The 17,502-nt window shown below is 49.5% G+C and overlaps 1 protein-coding gene across 2 annotated transcripts; it reads right to left on the minus strand.

The window, feature by feature from the left end:
- Positions 1 to 755: 755 nt before the first annotated feature.
- Positions 756 to 14,942, minus strand: CD2 (CD2 molecule). Of its 2 annotated transcripts, none has more exons than XM_008060146.1 (5): positions 14,882 to 14,942; positions 14,436 to 14,741; positions 8,767 to 9,000; positions 4,163 to 4,285; positions 756 to 1,108 (listed from the first exon to the last, which is right to left on the minus strand). In XM_008060146.1, exons 1-5 carry the CDS (start codon positions 14,940 to 14,942, stop codon positions 786 to 788), a joined length of 1,047 nt encoding a protein of 348 aa, XP_008058337.1. In that variant the 3' UTR covers positions 756 to 785. The 2 variants fall into 2 exon arrangements, with proteins under 2 accessions (XP_008058337.1, XP_008058336.1); XM_008060145.1 differs by having other exon boundaries at positions 14,870 to 14,942.
- Between the last annotated feature and the right edge of the window lie 2,560 nt (positions 14,943 to 17,502).

Here is a 17,502-nt window from a genome sequence, read left to right on the forward strand (position 1 = left end):
AGTGGCCATGAGTGTGCCACTGCACTCCAGCCTGGGCGACAGAGTGAGACTCCAACTCAAAAAAAAAGACAACAAAAAAAGAGAAAGTCTTCTTTCTCTTTACCTCACATTGACATTCGTCACAGAGGTTTCAACTCATCACATGAACCTACAAATAGATTGTCGGGCCCAGCTTTGCAGCTGGGGAGCATGTTTTGGTCATGCTGGTGGGGACTCCCGTGGCTCGTGTGATTTGGGTTGACTAAACTTGATCCTGCTATCACGCAAACAAGCCTCTCTCTTGTCCGGCAGCTTCCTCTCATGACCACTGGGCTCTTTCCTACAAGCAGCAGACACAGGTCAAGCCAAAGCTTTTATTTCACTTCTACTCACAGGACAGTGGGCAAGTGTCCACCAGGACACAAAGAAACCCAAGATCCTCTCAGGCAGGTAGGTTGCTTGTAGGGAGACCCAGGCACAGCAACTACTTGCGTCATCACATCCGCATGTGACCCGACAAGGAGACGAGAGAGCTCTAGACTTTTGTGCTGGGTCATGCATCATCCTTCCAACCACACTTCGCTGTTTCTCCCTTCCTGGTGTGACGGAGCTCTCTGAGGAGACCGAAGACTCCAGATGGCGACCACCCAGCTGAGTTACAAGGTGCAGGGGCGGCCGTGCCCCACATGCCTCAGGCCGTGATACGGTTCTGCATGTGGAAAACCCTTGATGGAAATGCAGACATGCACGGTCGAGGTGGAGAAGGCCGCAGTGTTTTTTATTGGAAAGGACAGGCTCCATCGCTTTTAGTTGGAGGAAGGGGACAGCGAGTTTTCTGTGGCCCCCTGGGGAGGTTTTGGTTGAACTCGAGGTCTGGGGAGGGGAGGCCCTTTCTGCTGGTGAGCATGTGTGCCTGACGGAGGAGGAGGTCTCTTCTGAGGCTGCTGCTGGACACGGTGGCCAGGAGCCAGGGGACGGAGACCAGGTGCCTGGGCACGATGACCAGGCGGTGGAGCAGGCTGGGAGGCAGCTGGATTTTGCAGACTTGAGGCTGGAATTTGGGGGAGTCTCCGACTTCTTTCCTCTGATGGTACAGTTACTCTGTGGGCTCTTATTTCCAGCTCTTCATCTGCAACGACAAAGCCTCAGTAGAGTTCACCCTGGCAAGGTGCAGTCAACGTAAATATCAATTTGCCATTTATGAGCAAAGCGTCATGCTAGCTGCTTTGGGGGCACCATGAGGAAGCAGAAGCTGCCCCCTATCTCTGAGAGCTCTGGGTCTTGTAGGAGAGACAGAAAGGCTCACCACAGGATAGACCGAGAGACTTTGGAGAACTCAGGGAACCAGCAAGAAGACGTGCGGACAGGGGGTCCTCAGATGCCGGGGCTCTGCCTGCACACCACCCTGGAGGCTGCACCCTGGGAGCCAGAGCCTCGTGGGTAGAGGCCGCCGTGGGACCTGAGCAAGGTGGAGGATATTAGTAACTACATTCCTTCTGTGGGTTTCTACGTTAGAACTGCCTTTTGCCGCTTCTGTTGTCCTGTGACCCACATTCTGGTGAGAGGTTGGAGTTCACACAAGGGACTTTCCTATCCTTAGAGACTGACGAGCTCCTCAGAAGTTCATGGCCTGTCCTCCTCTTCTCACCCTACGGAATCTCCGCTCTGTGTGGCTTCAGTCCGTGTCGGCCCACGACTCCCAGCAATGCCATCCTTCCGGTGCTGGTTTACAAGCACACAGGAAATCTGCGAGGGTGGCCAGCTGCTATTGGCCTGGAGGGCCCTGCCGGCCCCTCTGGCCTCCTTAGGTGCCTAGTTCAGTATGCCAGAGCCTGAAGCCTAGGCCTTCCTTCAGCAGCTCCAGAGGCGGGAGGAAGAAGATTCTCCCTGGGGTAAAATAATGACCTCTTACATCTCGGTAGAGATATGCGGCCAGGGAAGCACAGTCCCTCCCTAAGCCTCACCCTGTGACTTTGGGGTGACGATGCCCACCAGACAGCCTCCCCTGACTACCAGAAATGCAGGCATCAGGCAGCTTTGCGCGTGAAGACTCAAAGCCAGACAATGAGAGTTTGACAACTGAGTGGCCCGCAGGCTCTAAACTCAAGGAGGAGAGGGCCCCAGAAAGGGCAGAGCACTTCCTCTGTGCCATCTTCAGGGCCCTGGAGTAGCCGAGGTCACGCCCAGGAGGCTGTGGGGAGGACTTTGACCCCTGACCCCAGTTCCTCATCTCCTGCATGGTGAGCTTGGACGGGCTGTTTGTTTACTGCTCCGTCCATCCACTGTTTTGCGCATTCGTTCTTCCAACATTTATTCCTCATCTTTAAGTGTCATGATGACTCAGCCACAAACTCCGTCCTCAGGAAGCCTAAAACCAAGTAAGCGAGGCCGAGCCGGACTGCAGATCGCAATGTCAGCTTCCAGTAAGAGCCCAGGGCCACCAGAGAGGCACTTGAGTTCTGGTAGGAGGAGTGAGCTGTGGCCAAGCGGCCAAGGCCTAGGGCTGGGTTGGACAGACAAGACCAGCTGCGGCTCTGTGCTGCCTGATGGGTCACAGCAGGACTGCAGGGGGACCCCAGCGGGCCGGATCAGCAGCTCCAGTCACTGCCTGACCATCTGCTCCAAGGAATTCCTCCTGTCTCACTGTCCTTCTCCCTCATTTTTCTCTCTTGGGGAGGGAGATAGAGCTCAAACTTGAAAGAGGGAGCCAGCCTCAGGGTCCAGCAAGGGTGGGGCAGGCCTGAGGGCCTCCTTGAGTCTTGTGCTCCGGACACCTCGCCTCAGCCTAGCCCCGACTCAACCTACTTGCCATAAAATTTGACTAATTTAACCTCACTGAACTTAAGTTTCCTCATCTGTGTGGCTCTCCATCGCCTAAAGCCACCCCAAAAACTGGATGAGATCATAAACGTAAAGCACACAGATTAGTAACTTCTTTGTCAGCACCAGTGGATCCTCAGTTTGGTCTTTTCAGCCTGCGGACGGCAGGGGTCTCCTTGCCTTCAGGGGATACGTGCAGTCCACCTTGGAAGAAGATGTGATCTTTGACCATTAGGTGATGGAAAAAGGGCCTATTCGTGACAGAGGGGTGGGGAACAGCCTGAGCAGGACATGGGCGGGCAAGCCCCGGGCACCCATGGAAGCCTGCAAGTGAGTCTGTTCCACGGGGGTGGAGTGTGGGGGAGGGTGGAGGGAGGAATGGGCGCTGAGTTGAGGAAGACGTTTTAGGGCCCGGAATGTGGGGCAGGCGTGAGGGGTGGGGGCTTGAAGCAGGGGCTGAAGGAGAACTGAGGAAAGAAGACTGAGGTGAGAAAGCCAAACCCAAAAGGCACAGGCGCAAGACCACCACTACCTGGGAGGTTCCGGCCAGATCCTTGGGTGGTGCTAGAAGTAGCCGGTGTGGGCGTGCCGGGTGCACACTCAGGAGACACCCAGCATGAGGGCCTCAGTCCTGCAGTGAACGTGGACTGCAGAGAAGCCCGGGGCCTGCCCACCAGGCTGAATGTCCAGCCTACACCTGATGCGCTCACCCCTGCCCCTGTGGTGACACCTGGCTTGTCCTTTCCTGAAGTGTTCAGCCGTGGGTGGCCTGGATGTGCCCTAAGCCTGTTCCCCACTTATGAGCACTTCTTCATCTAGGGTGATTGGGCAAACAGGCCTGATTCGGGGAGAGAACACTCTCAGCCCTAACACATCGTCCCTGAACAGTAAATTAGAACAGGGAACACAGGCACCCTACTTTGAACAGCTGTCTTCCCATGAATCCCCGGTGGCCGAATGATTTTACGTGTGTTCCTGGGAGCCTGGTCCTGAACCAACGTGGGCCACCCACAGAAAAGACGTTGGTTCTTAGAAACGGTGTTGGGCGCTCACCCTTCTACGCACCTAGAGATGTATGGCTCATTCGAAGTGTGCCCTCACTAGCCTCGCCCCAAGTAGGCCTCGGTGGTGGATTCCCATGAAACCAACTGGATTCAGCAGCTCAAAGCTCCCACGCGAAGAATTTGTTTTTCAGAAATCGAGGCCACCACAAAATGCAACCAACAACCACCACTGGCCCCAGCCCTGGCATTCCGGAACCACCCAAGTCCAGCACTTTTCTGCAGACTCCAGACGTCATCCACCTGAGGTGCTTCAAGGGGATTTTGCTGGGGCCTACGGTACCACCCAGAGGGGAGCTCACCATTTCTCCTTCTGTTCTGCTTTTTCCTCCTACTAATGTAGAAAATGAGCAGTGCCACAAAGACAATCAAGAGGGTGCCTCCTGCACCGATGCCGATGATGAGGTAGATGTCCAGACCTTTCTCTGCAAGAGGAACAGAAGTGAGAGGGCTGTGAGGGGTCTGGATGGAGGGCCCGTTTCACTGCTCTGACCACGGACACTGCCTCCCGCATCAGACAGAGGAGCTCCATGGGACCTTTCAGCCTCATGGCGGACAAGCTCACGTAGAACGGTGAGCAGTATCGACTCCTGCAAGGGTCCGGGGTCCAGGGGAAGTCCCCTGCAGGCTTCTTGGAAACTGTTCTCAGGAACTAGAAATGCGTGATGGCTCACGCCCAGGACCTGTCCACTGCCCCCATCACAGAGAGCATCACGGAATTTAGGTCTGAGGAGTTTAGAGATACTCCTGGTTTCAGAGGTGAGGCCGCAAGAGCACGGATGCGTTGCTTGAGGCCATGCAGTATCTGTCTCTGAGTAATTCCCTTGAGTGGCCCCTTTCTTGATGTTTCTGTGCTGTTCATCCCACTCTTATCTTTGGCTTCCCTCCTACACTGTAATTTTTTTTTTTGAGGTGAGGTCTTCCTGTCACCCAGGCTGGAGGGCAGTGACACAATCACAGCTCAGCCCAGGCTGTAGTGCAGTGACGTGATCACAGCTCACTGCAGCTTCAACTTCCTGGGCTCAGGCAATCCTTTGGCCTCAGCCTCCCAAGCAGCTGAGACTACAGGTGTGCACCACCACACCCGGCTAATTTTTTGATATTTTGTAGAGATGAGGTCTCACTGTGTTGCCTAGGCTGGTTTCCAACTCCTGGGCTCAAGTAATCCGCCCACCTCAGCCTCCCAAAGTGCTAGGATTACAGGAATGAGACTCCGCACACAGCCTGAGCCACGATTCTTTCTCACCCTCTCAACCAGGCAGTTTCTAAACACTCGGGGTAAATATTTCACTTGTCCAGCCCAGCTCTCTGACCTCACAGCCAGCACCCCCTCACAGATTTCCCTGGACCCATGAGAGAAACTCAGACATATGGCGAGATAGCCCCAGCAGTGGACTTAGGCTTTCTTCAGTTGCCAGATCTTCGCTGGCTTGTAATACAACGTGGAAAAGAGTAACTTTGGCATTAAGGGAAATGAGTTTGGGTCCAGGCTCTTCTAAGCAAGAGCTGTGTAACCTTCGGCGGGTTCATTCACTTCTCTGAGCCCGTTTCCTTTGTAAAGTGGTGATGGTGAAACCTACATCACAGGGTGGCTGTTGGAAGCCAGTCAGGTAAAGGATGTGAAAGTGCTTTGTAAACTGTAAAACAACACACAAACGGGAGGTCTTGCTCTGAGCCACGCTCTTTGCCCTGCCGATTCTGGGAGCTGTGTCTCAGGCGGGGAGCTGAGCTGCCTGCCTTTGGTGAGTCAATAGAGGGGTGGGGGTCCCGGGAGTCAAGGGGCTGGGACTTCTGAGGAACAAACTAGAGCCTGGCCCGGCAACACGAAAGAAGCGCTTCTCCGGCCAAAAAATTCCAGGAAGAGGCGGTTCCGCCTGAAGCCCGGGATGGGCCCCCAAGAGCACGCTGGAGGCTCAGAAGCCAAATTTAACGGCCTGTCCCATGGCGGTGGCTTGTTCACTGTGGGCTTTCTCGCCTCAAGGCTCTCTGGGACCCAGTCTTCGCCAGGCCTCCATAGAGAAGCGGGCCTAATCCTAACCCTTTGCAAATGGGCCCAGAAAGACCCCGGCCAGTGGCCCCGCTGGTGTGGAGGAGGGGCAGGGACTCCTGGCCTCCGCCTCTTGCTGGCTGAGGACTTTCCCAGTGTGAGTCAGGCTGGGCCAGGCTGGGCCTGAGATGCATTGGGGAGCACACAGCTAAGTCATGCAGCCACCTGTTGCTCCTCTCTCAGAGGAGCCCACACCTGGGCCCTGGGCACACTTAAGAGTGCAGGAAACGCCTCTCACAGTCTGCTCTCAGGTTCGTCTGATGTGGCCCCTGGGTGCCTGGTGGCGCTCTCGATGGGGAGCGTTCCAGCTTGTCTCAGAGGCAGCTGTGGCTCTGTCATTTAAAAATGTGTCCTCACTGTCCCTAGATCCCTCCGACAGTTTCTCTTGGAGAAACCTTCCATAATGGAGTATTTCCTGTGTGTCGGAATCTGTTCTTCCTCCCAGGACTTAGGTTTGACGTCCGTACAAGCTCACCTGATCGGAGCCAGATGGTCAGAGTCTGATCACTGCTCCTCTCTGCCTTGGCCTTTCAGAACAAAATGTACGGATTACCTTTCGGGGTCTTCGAGACCAGCCCCTCCTCCCCAGGCTCCCCACCCCTGTCTCTGCGGTGGCCCTTCCTTCAGCCGGCTCCCACTCTGTACCGGAGAGCGGGGAACACGCGTGTTCCAGCCTTCACGCCTCGGCGGCCCCCGAGGTCCTCCATTCCTCCCTCCTTCCACCCCCCCACATTTTTATACGAGTGGGCTCTGTTGAAAATAAACAGGAAAACTAGGATTGGCAGATAAGATGCAAGACACTCCGTTCCATTTGCATTTCGGTGTATCGCGGAAACAAAGACCTGAGGACCACGTGTCCTCACTCATAAGCGGGCCCTGGACATTTACCATAATGCTGTAAGAAAGGGACTGGTGGTAGTGGGATATTGCCTGGATGGAGGAGGGAGAAACACAACATCAATAAGTGTACTTGATCTCACACCGAGCCAAGTGGGGACCAAAGGGAGGCCCAGACCTTACCTGTATGATGACCACTTGTCTGCCTAACTCTGAATTGCACCCCACATCTTTAAAATTAAAAAAATTTTTAAAATAAAAAAGTTTGCATTTCAGATAAACAATGAATGATGTCTAGTGTAAGTATGTTTCGTGCAATATTTGGAACACACTGATACTGCTAAAGCTGGCAACTCAAAGGTCTCCTGAAAGGGCAAAGAGAGTTGTGAAATCAAGGAGAGGCCACGTCACTCACTGTGCCTCAGGGATGGGGCTGTGGGGGACGGCTAGTGACAAACATGAGGGAGTGGAGTGATGCTGGTGGATGGGATCTCAGATGCCCCCCATGACTCCTGCCTCCTGGTCCTCCCACCCGATCACAGGGTGTGGCCTGGATTTGCTGACTTGTTTCCAATGACTAGAATACAGCAGAAGTGATTGAGAGATTAATCACTCCTGAGATGAAATTATAAAAAGACTATGACTGGTGGAGCACAGTGGCTCACACCTGTCATCTCAGCACTTTGAGAGACTGAGGCGGAAGGACACTCGAGGCCCAGAATTTTTGAGACCGGCCTAGGCAACATAACAAGATCCCATCTCTACGAAATATTTTTTTAAATGAAGAGAAAAAAATTTTAAAAAGACTGTGACCTTTGTCTTGGGCACTTATCCTTGCTCTCTCTTAGACTGCTCTGAGGGAAACCAGCCACCATATTGCGAGGCAGTCCAATGGCCCACATGAGCGAGCTTTGAAGCGGACCCAAGAGCCTACTCATATGATATCCTGTGATCCTGGAGCTCACTTTCTTTGCGAACTAGAAGGCTGAAACCCAGAGACTCTATCGAGGCCCGCCTGGATAAATTTGGACGGACCCAGACTAGACGGCTAGCGCTCTGCCTTCCAGGCAAAAGCTTGGACACTATAGCAGCCTGCCTCTCGAAAATGACTTCTAGAGGTCATGTCCAGCTGCGACACGGGATAAATTAGACCTGGAGCTTCGGGACTTTCTGGAGCTCATCCTAATGCGGGGCTGTCTGTCAGGAGGACTGTTGTCTCAATGTGTTCACAGTCCTCTTTGACATCGAGTGCTCCCTTCCCCTACGCCCCTGCCTCTCAGCATCTCTCCAGGCTTTTTACCCTTACTGCTGAAAGTAGGCGCTGACCATTCACTGACTGTCTTTCCTCCATAAAGGGAGTCTTTAAGGGAGAAGTTGAAATCACAGTCACTAAGCCACTGAGGGACCTGGGCAGGTCAGTTTCCCTCTCTGAGAAATGGGGCTTTGCATAAGATAATTTTTTTTTTTTGAGTTGGAGTCTCACTCTGTCACCCAGACTGGAGTGCAGAGGCATGCTCCCGGCCACCACAACCTCGCCCTGCTGGGCTCCGGGGATCCTTCAGCCTCAGCCTTCCAAGTAGCCGGAACTACAGGCACACGCTACCATGCCCAGCTACTTTTTGATTTGTTGTAGAGACGAGGTCTTGCCAAGTTGCCCAGATGGGTCTCAAACCCAGGGTCTCAGGCAATCCACTTGCCTCGGCCTCCCAAAGTGCTGGGATTACAGGCTGAGCCACCGAGCCCGGCCAACATGAGATAATTTCCACAGCTCCTTCTTCCACTTCAATTCTGTAATTCTTTCTCTCAGGAGAGGCTCTTTTTAATTGCCCTGGGTCAAATTGTGCTCCAAGCGAGGGCTTCCAAGATGTGTAGCCCTAGAACACCGCCTCCTCTAACCCTGGAAGGTTTCCAGGAGAAAGAGGTACGTTTTCACTCCCAGCCCAAGTTCCCAGGCCCTGGGGAGCATGCCCCTGCCTGCGTGGGCCTGAACGGCTGTGTAGTAAAGCCGTGCCCACCACGCACCTGAACAGATGACAGCCTCTTTGCTGGAATTCTCGCTGCACTTGTTCTTTGCCACGCACTCGAATGCTGCACTCTGGTTGGTGTGCCACCTACGTGTGATGACCTTCTGAAAGCCTCTTGTGAGAAGCATCCCATTCTGATAGAGCTGCAATTCGAGGTCAGTGCCTTTCGTTACCTCACAGGTCAGGCTTGCGTTCTTACAGGTCCAGAAGATTTTGGGTTTTGAGACCCTCTCTAAAAAGAAAAGAAAGATCCATTCATATTCGGTCACTTTCTGATTTTAATAGACATGGCTATTTATGCAAGAGGGACAGATGGGAGTCACTTTGGCATGGGAGAACAATTAAAAAAAATTTTGTTTTGAGTCAGGATCTCACTGTATTGCCCAGCTGGTGTGCAGTGACCCAATCACAGCTCACCGCAGCCTTCACCTGCCGGACTCAAGCAAGCCTTCCACCTCAGCCTTCCTGAGTAGCTGGTATTACAGGTGTATGCCACCAAGCCCAGCTAATTTTTTTATTTTTTGTAGAGACAAGGTCTAACTATGTTGCCTATGCTGGTCCCAAATTCCTAGGCTCACGTGATCTTCCTGTCTCAGCTTCCTAAAGTTCTAGGATTACAGGTGTGAGCCGTCGTGACTGGCATTGAAAATTATTTTATTTTATTTGCATAAAGTATTTTGAACAAATTGATTTTTGATAAAGTTTATAGGTACATTATGCCAGCAAGAGTGTGCCATAGCTAATGTTTATGTGCTTATATATATATATATATTTTTTTTTAACTTTTAAATTTTTTATTTTAAAATTGTGGGGCACAATTCAGGGTTAGGTATACAAATATTCATTGTGCAGGTACCCTTGTTGATGAGGTGTGCCCCGTTCCCCAGGCAGATTAATCAACTTTATAGTGTTCTTTTCCTACAATAATTAGCAGTGACTGAATGAACTCTTCTGTCTTTTCCTTGCATTCCACAAGCCTCTGCCTTGTATCTGAACTCCACCTAAACAAATTACAAGGATACGTTTAGCTGCACTTTGTATCCTCCAACTGCTGGGAGACATTTTGCCTGGCTAAATTCTAACCATCTACAAGTACAGGAACCCCAGTTACTGACCAATTTCTCCTTCTCAGAACATGAACACATCTATGCCATCACTTTAATCTTTATTACTATGATTAATTAGAAACTATTCAGAATGCACAAAGTGAAAAACATAATAATCATTTCTCAGGGCATTGCTATCTATACAGCTATAATTCATTTATTTGGGAATGAATTGGATAATTTAGGTAATTTCATTCATTTCCAAAAAGGAATTAAAAACAAAGCATTTTGACGATAGTTTCAATATGTAAAAATTAAAATATTTCTTCAGTGCTGTAGCAAAAAGGACTCAAGCCCATAGTTCAGTGAAAATGTGCTTATATTTTTAAATGTTTTCACATACGTGATGTCATTTGATACTAACAGAAAAGCTAATGTTTTTCTTTTTTTTTACAGACAAAATGCTCAAGACTCTGGGAGATTCAATGGGTGAACTTAGGGCATTACCTAAACATGGCAGATCAAGAGAGGAGCCTACCCTCTAAGTCCAAGTTCAGGAGTAAGAGGAAGAAGGTTACCATGTCTCGATCCGTACTCATCTCCGGAGTTTGAGAGCGGTGACACTTTAAGATGATCCAGAAACCCCATCCTGGAGGAATCATCACATGTGTGGCCCGGGACCTCTGTTATCCCCTGTCCCTACCAGGGTCCCAGGAGCGGAGGGCCAGGTGGGTGCATGTGGGTGTGTGAGTATCCAAGGAGCTCTGCCGAGAAAGGACACCTGCCTGGGAACCAGAGACTTGGTTCTGCCCTTTCCCAGCCCAAAGCTTCTTGACTGCTCACTGGATCTCATCTATAAGAGAAGGATCAGAAAAATACGTCCCATCTGTCATAAAAGGGACCATATATGGCAAAGTCCTGGGCAAAGTGTTGGGCACTGACACTGTTAGTGGTAGGTCTTGCGTTTATTAATCATAAATTTGTTGCCTCTCCTTTTCTGACATGATGATATTTAAAGGTTACATCATAAAAGAAAAACACCTGATCTTGGCCTTGGGTCAGGCTCAAATCTTACCCCCACTCCTTTTTCTTCTCTTTTCTTCTTTTTCTCATTCTTTTTTTTTTTTTGAGTCAGAGTCTCACTCTGTTACCCAGGCTGGAGTGCAATGGCACACTCACAGCCACCCCAGCATTGACCCACTGGGCTCAGGCCATCCTTCCGTCTCAGCCAGAACTACAGGCATGCACTACCATGCCTGGCTAATTTTTTGATATATTGCAGAGACGAGGTCTCACCAAGGCGCCCAGGCTGGTCTCAAACCCCTGGGCTCAGGCAATCCTCTCGCCTCTGCCTCTCAAAGTGTTGGGATTACAGGTTTGGGCCGTTGCACCCAGCCTTTTTTTCTCATTCTTTATTCCCTTTTTCCAGTCTTGTCACTTTCCCCTCTCTGTTTCTCTCCATCCGTAATGTAGATGGACAGCTTATTTTTCAGTAATTCCCTCCCACTCTGACTTCTAGACACAAATATCTTCCCCAAGGACCATCTCAGCCAAATTTCATTTCTGTCCCAATATATGTACAGGCATGCAGAAATTAAATGAAATTTCCTTCCCATTCTGAGATGTTATATAACCCAGAATGAAGAAAATGGAAAAACATCAACATACAACGACAGAGTCAGTACATAGTCGAGAGGTCGGGTCACAGTGTTTACCTGTCTATTCAAAATGGAAATATTCTTTTTCTATTTATAACATCCAATCATTGTGAAAATTGACAAGATATTTTAAAAATTTAAAGCAGATTAAAAATGCCCCACAATGCCACTACCCAAAGTTGATAATTGCAAATATTTTGATGCATATCTTTACCAGGTATTTTCCACGCATACATACACATACAAATAATATAATATTTTAAAAATAAATAAACCCAGATTATGTGATTTTATAGCCTGCCTTTTCCCCTTCCTATGAAATTATATTATGAAACTCTTTCCTTTATGAACATCCATAAAGACTCATGCATTTTTTTGAGTCAGGGTCTCATTCTGTCACCCAGGCTGGCTGGGATGCAGGGCGTGACCCCGACTCACTGCAGCCTTGACCTCCTGGGTTCTGGCAATCCTTCCTCCTCAGCCTTCTGTGTGGCTGGGACTACAGGCGCTGGCCACCACACCAGGCTGGGTTTTTTTTTCATTTTTGTAGAGACGAAGTCTCACTATGTTGCCCAGGATGGTCTCAAACTGCTCAAATTGTGATAATCCTCCCGCCTTGGCCTCCTACGGCGCTGGCATTACAGGCGTGAGCCATCATACCTGGCCTCTATCTTTTAAAACAATGCATTCTTAATGTAATGAGTAAGTTTCTAATCGCTAGAGACTTTTAAATCACTTCCAGTATTTCACTCATATAATCAATGCAGTGATGAGCAGCCTTGGGTAGGGGTACCTTTGTACATATCCTCTTTGTGAGATGGCCTCCCTGAAGTGAACTCCTTAATTCTGAATGACTAAGCTTAACCCATTCACTACGAGATCTGCTTCAAAGGGGCCCTCCACCACTTCTCCAGTCTGCAGCAGCAGTCCCCTCAATTCAAAAGAAGTGGGTACCATGAAGCTTGAGAAGTTAGGAGAAACAAAGAGAGGTGAGTGGGCATTGGCCTCAAGCAGACAGGTGTTGTACTCCAGGCACTGCACGCACCACAACACGTCAAATATCTCTTGCAGCGATTACTGGGAAAATCAGACAGAGGGCAGATGAGGCATTTGCCCAAGGCCATGGCGACCTTGGTCTGGTGATGGTGACTGACCAAAGCTGAGTAGAGATGCTGTATGACATTGGCATGCGCACACCACAATGACACAAAATCGCTGTCTTTTGGCCAAGGGGTGCGGGGCTTCTTTTTGGGATAATTAAAATGTTCATTGTGGTGATGGTTGCACAACTGTGAAAATACTCAAAGCCCTTGAATTGTACACTCTGGATGGATGAATCATATGGTATGTAAATGATAACTCAACAAAGCTGGTTAACAACAACAACCAAGGTCACTATCCTTGCCAAAAGGACACTGGGTTTGAATCCCGACTTTGCTCCTGTCAAGCAGTGAGATGTTGGACAAGCCCCTTCAGACTGGGTTTTCTTACAGCTAATGAAGGGATAATAACAACTACTTTCAAGGATCACAGGAGCTTTCAATAAAAACACACAAGCAAGCACCTGACACCTTGCTGGTAGCCAGTATTTCCATCACAGACTGAACGCGACATGCACGTGAAGTCACCAACATGCTCCCCTATGTAGGTCTCACCCTCGAAACACAACACTCACACCTGCAGGCTAGAGTTGTGAGATGTGCCATCCTCAGAGCCCAGAATCAGAGGCCCCTTCCTGTGCCATTCTCCACCCCACCCCATATCTGGAAGGTGCTCAAGGTTGCAGGACTAGGGCGGGGGAAGTTGTCCTTGCAGGAGAGCCGGCTGGGGGGCTGTTGGAGGGGGCTGCTGCTAGGCCCAGGGCTGGCGAGAGACCCTGGGTAGGGGCAGGGGGCCCTGCCTCTGGCGCTGTTTCCAGTGTGAAGCACAGACATGTTTATTTGCTCACGGAATGGGTGTCCCGAGCTTGGGCCTGGGTTCCTATCTGCCTCTCCAAGCCAACAGCAACTTCCTCTCTTCCCTTCTGGCCACGTTCTGCCCAGTATCTTCTGGACTTTCAACTTCAGTGGCCTTTCAGTTCCACTTTCTCTTCCTTATCTCCCTCGCCCAAGCCACCCGTCTGTCCTTTCTCCAATATTCCCTCATTATGCTTATCTGTCCTCATTTCACAGGCCTCTGTCCGTCCAGACCAGTGGCTACTGACTCTGTCTGCTGATGAGGATTGCCTGGGGAGCCTTAGAACCTACCGATGTCCAGGCCCTATGCCAAAAAATTCTGATTTAATTGGTCTAGGATGAAGCTTGGGCGCTGGTGACTTGTAATAGCATCGCTGTTGATTCTAACATGCAGCCAGGGGGAAGAATCACCACCAGCCCTCTCCACTCCACTCGGATTACAGTCCCAGTTTCCTGGCCAGCCTCCCCACCTCTGTCCTCCATAACCACTCCCGCGCCCCCAGGACACGCAGAGACACACAAAGCTGCATCATGTGTATTTTCTACACGTCTCAGCAAAAATCACCTTCCACCCTGGAGCACTGACGCTGAACAGATCTGAAACAAGGGCTATTCGTCCTTAAATGTGTAAGTGGGCTCTCTGGCCAGCCTCTCCTTCCTGCCCCAGCCCTAGGGCGCCCCTTCCTCGGCCAGCTGGGACGGCCCCTCTGCCCCTCTGCCCACCTGCCTCCCTCCTGATTCACGCCATTTTAATCCCAGTTCTCACCCAGCCCCACATCCCTGTAACGACCTGAAGAGAGAGTCGTGGGCAGACAGACTAGAGAGTCTGTCGGGTGTGTGGGTGCCATCCCTGCACGGGGCCAGGGTCTCCACCGGAGCAGGAGAATGAAGCCAACTTCCTTTAAGCCCTCCTGGAGGTGGGGGTCGAGGCTGTTCGAAAGGCGATTTTCCAACTCGCTTCAATGGCACTCATAGTGAAATGAAGGAGTTTCGGGAACGAACGCTTACCTTGAACCGTCAAATCAAATGTGTGTTCCTTGATGTGTTTTCCACCTTTGTTGTACACGGAGACCTTGTAGAGGCCTTTGGAAGTTACATTCAGCTGTCTAATTTTCAGAGTTCCATTTGCTAGTACTTCGTAGGGGCTGTTTGTCTGGGAGTAGCCCTTGTGTGTCTTGAGTCGTGCGACCTTGGTGGTCCTGTTTTCCCAGCGTATGTCATCGATATCACCTTCCATTTTGAAATCGGGAATGTCCAAGTTCACGTGGTCGTGCAGGATACCACAGACTTTGGTTCCATTGCTTATTTCTGCACCTATGAAAAACAAGACAGCTGTTGAGGTCTTGAGACTCACTACCAGGGAAAGCTGAGCTGTGTCCTCTTTGACTCTTCTGCTCACTTCAGTCTCCAAAGAAGCCTCGAACCGCGGCAGTGGACCCCACACGTCAGCTTACCTTTGGCAGGAAAGTTGCAGATCAGAAGGAAGCTGGCTAACATTTTACATGGGAAACTCATCATAGGGGCTGGTTTCCTTCTTGCTGTTTTGAGCTCTTCGTGCAAAAGGACCCAGAGCGAGACTGGCGGAACCCACCCCTGAGAGCTTAACCACGTGACTCTCTTTTCTGCTTCTTTTACAGCCGCACAGAACACACACGCTCACATGCACTCCCAGCAAACCAACCCCTCTGATGTGCTCCTTAGCCAAAGCAGGTGCACTTCTAAGTATGTGTTTTAGTATCGCCTCTTAATCCTCACACAGAAAAATGGAGTCGGGGGCAGGGGCTGACTTTTATCATGACTCTTCATCCCATGAAAGAGAAAAGAAACCGAGAGGCGAAGCAGGTCACTCACGATCACCCCTCTGTAAACAAGAAGCCAAGTTCCACCATCCTGCCTGCCAGCCCCTCGGCTATGTTGCCTGTGACAAGACCACACAGAGACACAGGTACCCATGTGATTATAAACATTGGAAAGTGTATATACACAAAAATTGTTAGAAGATGGATTTGTTTCTTTCCCCCCCAAGAGTGGTTTTTATTTTTTATTTTTAATTTTTTTTGAGCCAGGATCTCACTCTGTCACTCAGACTGGAGTGTAGTGGTCCAATCACGGCTCAGCACTCAGGGGTCCCTTCCATCTCAGCCTCCTGAGTAGCTGAGACTACAGGCACACGCCATCATGCCCAGCTCATTTTTGTATTTTTTTGTAGAGAAGAGGTCTGGCTACAGTGCCCAGGCTGGTCTTGAAGTCCTGGGCTCCAGTGATTTTCCTGTCTTGACCTCCCAAAGTGCTGGGATTACAAGTGTGAGCCACCATATCTGGCTGCAATGTTCTAAACCCATTTTTAGTGTTCTAAAATTGTTTTGTGTTAGAAAGAAATTGAATACCAACTGTAAATGCTTGCAATCCCCAAATCCTATGTTTGGCATACGTTTTACAACTAGTGAAATTCACAGCTAGGTAAATAAAAACTTGTTCCAAAACAAAGAGGCATAGAAACTGTGGAGTATTATTAAACCACCAGAACAAATGATTAAAAAACACGTAAGGTGGTTAACTTATAGATGGTTGGGGAAAGGATGAGATCAACACAAAAAGAGTAGGGGGATAGGGAGAGAAAAGAAAGGAAATTTGTAATACAAGAGAAGATAGTGGCACAGAGATGGATGTACCCTGAAATGATGAGACACGCAGGTAGGAAAAAAGGAAAAACCCAATGAGAGGTTTCCAAAGCAAACTTCCAGCTTTACAATTCTTTAGCCCATAGCAAGTAAAAATTGTAAAAGTTGTACTTGTTTTCATTTTCAACTTTAAGTGCAAATATGGACGTCATCTGTCAAAATGTTGCCCAGAAAATGAAATTAAGGCAAAGCAATTGTTCACTACTACTGGGTTTAAAAGGAAGCCCAAATATTTGGTGTGTGAACATCATCTGCAGTAATAAACTACAGTTGGATTAAACTTTTTTTTTTTTTTGAGTTGGAGTCTCACTCTGTCGCCCAGACCGGAGTGTAGTGGCCACTCCCGGCCACCGCAGCCTCGACCTGCTGGGCTCCGGCGATCCTTCCACCTCAGCCTTCCGAGTAGCCGGAATTACAGGCATGTGCTACCACGCCCGGCTGATTTTTTGATTTATTGTTGAGATGAGTTCTCGCCGCCCAGGTGGGTCTCGAACCCGCGGGCTCAGGCAATCCACTCACCTCAGCCTCCCAAAGGCGCAGGATTACAGGCTGAGCCACCGAGCTGGCTGGATTAAAATTTTAAATGCAAAAAAATAAAGACTAAAAAGACTATCTCAAAAGAAATTTTTTATATTTGTATGTGGAAGGCCTATCTGTACATAAAACATGATTCAGAAGTAATAAAGGAAAGCTGGACACAATTGACTACATAAAAAGTCAAATTTATGTACAGGCAAAGAGTTAATGAACAAAATGAAAAGATATGACAAAATACTTGCAATACATATGAAAAATTATTAATATTCAAGATATATGAATAATTTCTATTAATCAAGAAGAAAAAATGGTGTTTAAAATGGGAAAGAATAGCCGGGCTCAGTGGCTCAGTCTGTAATCCCGCATTTTGGGAGACTGAGGTGAGTGGATTGCCTGAGCCCATGGGTTCGAGACCCATCTGGGCAACCTGATGAGACCTCATCTCTACAATAAATCAAAAATTAGCCGGACGTGGTAGCGCGCGCCTGTAGTTCTGCCTACTTGGAAGGCTGAGGCGGAAGGATCGCCGGAGCCCAGCAGGTCGAGGCTGTGGTGGCTGGGAGCAGCCACTGCACTCCAGTCTGGGCGACAGAGTGAGACTCCAACTAAAATAAAATAAAATAAAATAAAATGGGAAAGAATATAAATGATCACTTTACAGATGAAATACCTTATAGAAGAAATATCAAACATATGAGAAGAGCCGATGTCACCAGAAATACATGTACATTACATAGCCATGAGATACCATTGTTCACCATCAGATTGGCAAAACTAGAAAAGATAAAAATTTACATTATTCACATGAGTATGTGGAAGAACAGGGACCTTCAACAAACACTGGACCGAATGTACAT

The sequence above is a fragment of the Carlito syrichta genome, unplaced genomic scaffold, assembly GCF_000164805.1.
Source record: "Carlito syrichta isolate Samal-C Ts95f unplaced genomic scaffold, Tarsius_syrichta-2.0.1 Scaffold304535, whole genome shotgun sequence".
Classification (NCBI taxonomy): Eukaryota; Metazoa; Chordata; class Mammalia; order Primates; family Tarsiidae; genus Carlito; species Carlito syrichta.

Coding starts and splice junctions, on each gene's coding strand:
- CD2 (XM_008060145.1), bottom strand. CDS start 14,942: ATGAGTTTCCCATGTAAAATGTTAGCCAGCTTCCTTCTGATCTGCAAC. Junction 14,742..14,869: donor TGCCAAAGGTAAGCTGACGT/GTGGGGTCCACT, acceptor TGTTTTTCATAG/GTGCAGAAATAAGCAATGGA. Junction 9,001..14,435: donor ATTTGATTTGACGGTTCAAG/GTAAGCGTTCGT, acceptor TTTTCTTTTTAG/AGAGGGTCTCAAAACCCAAA.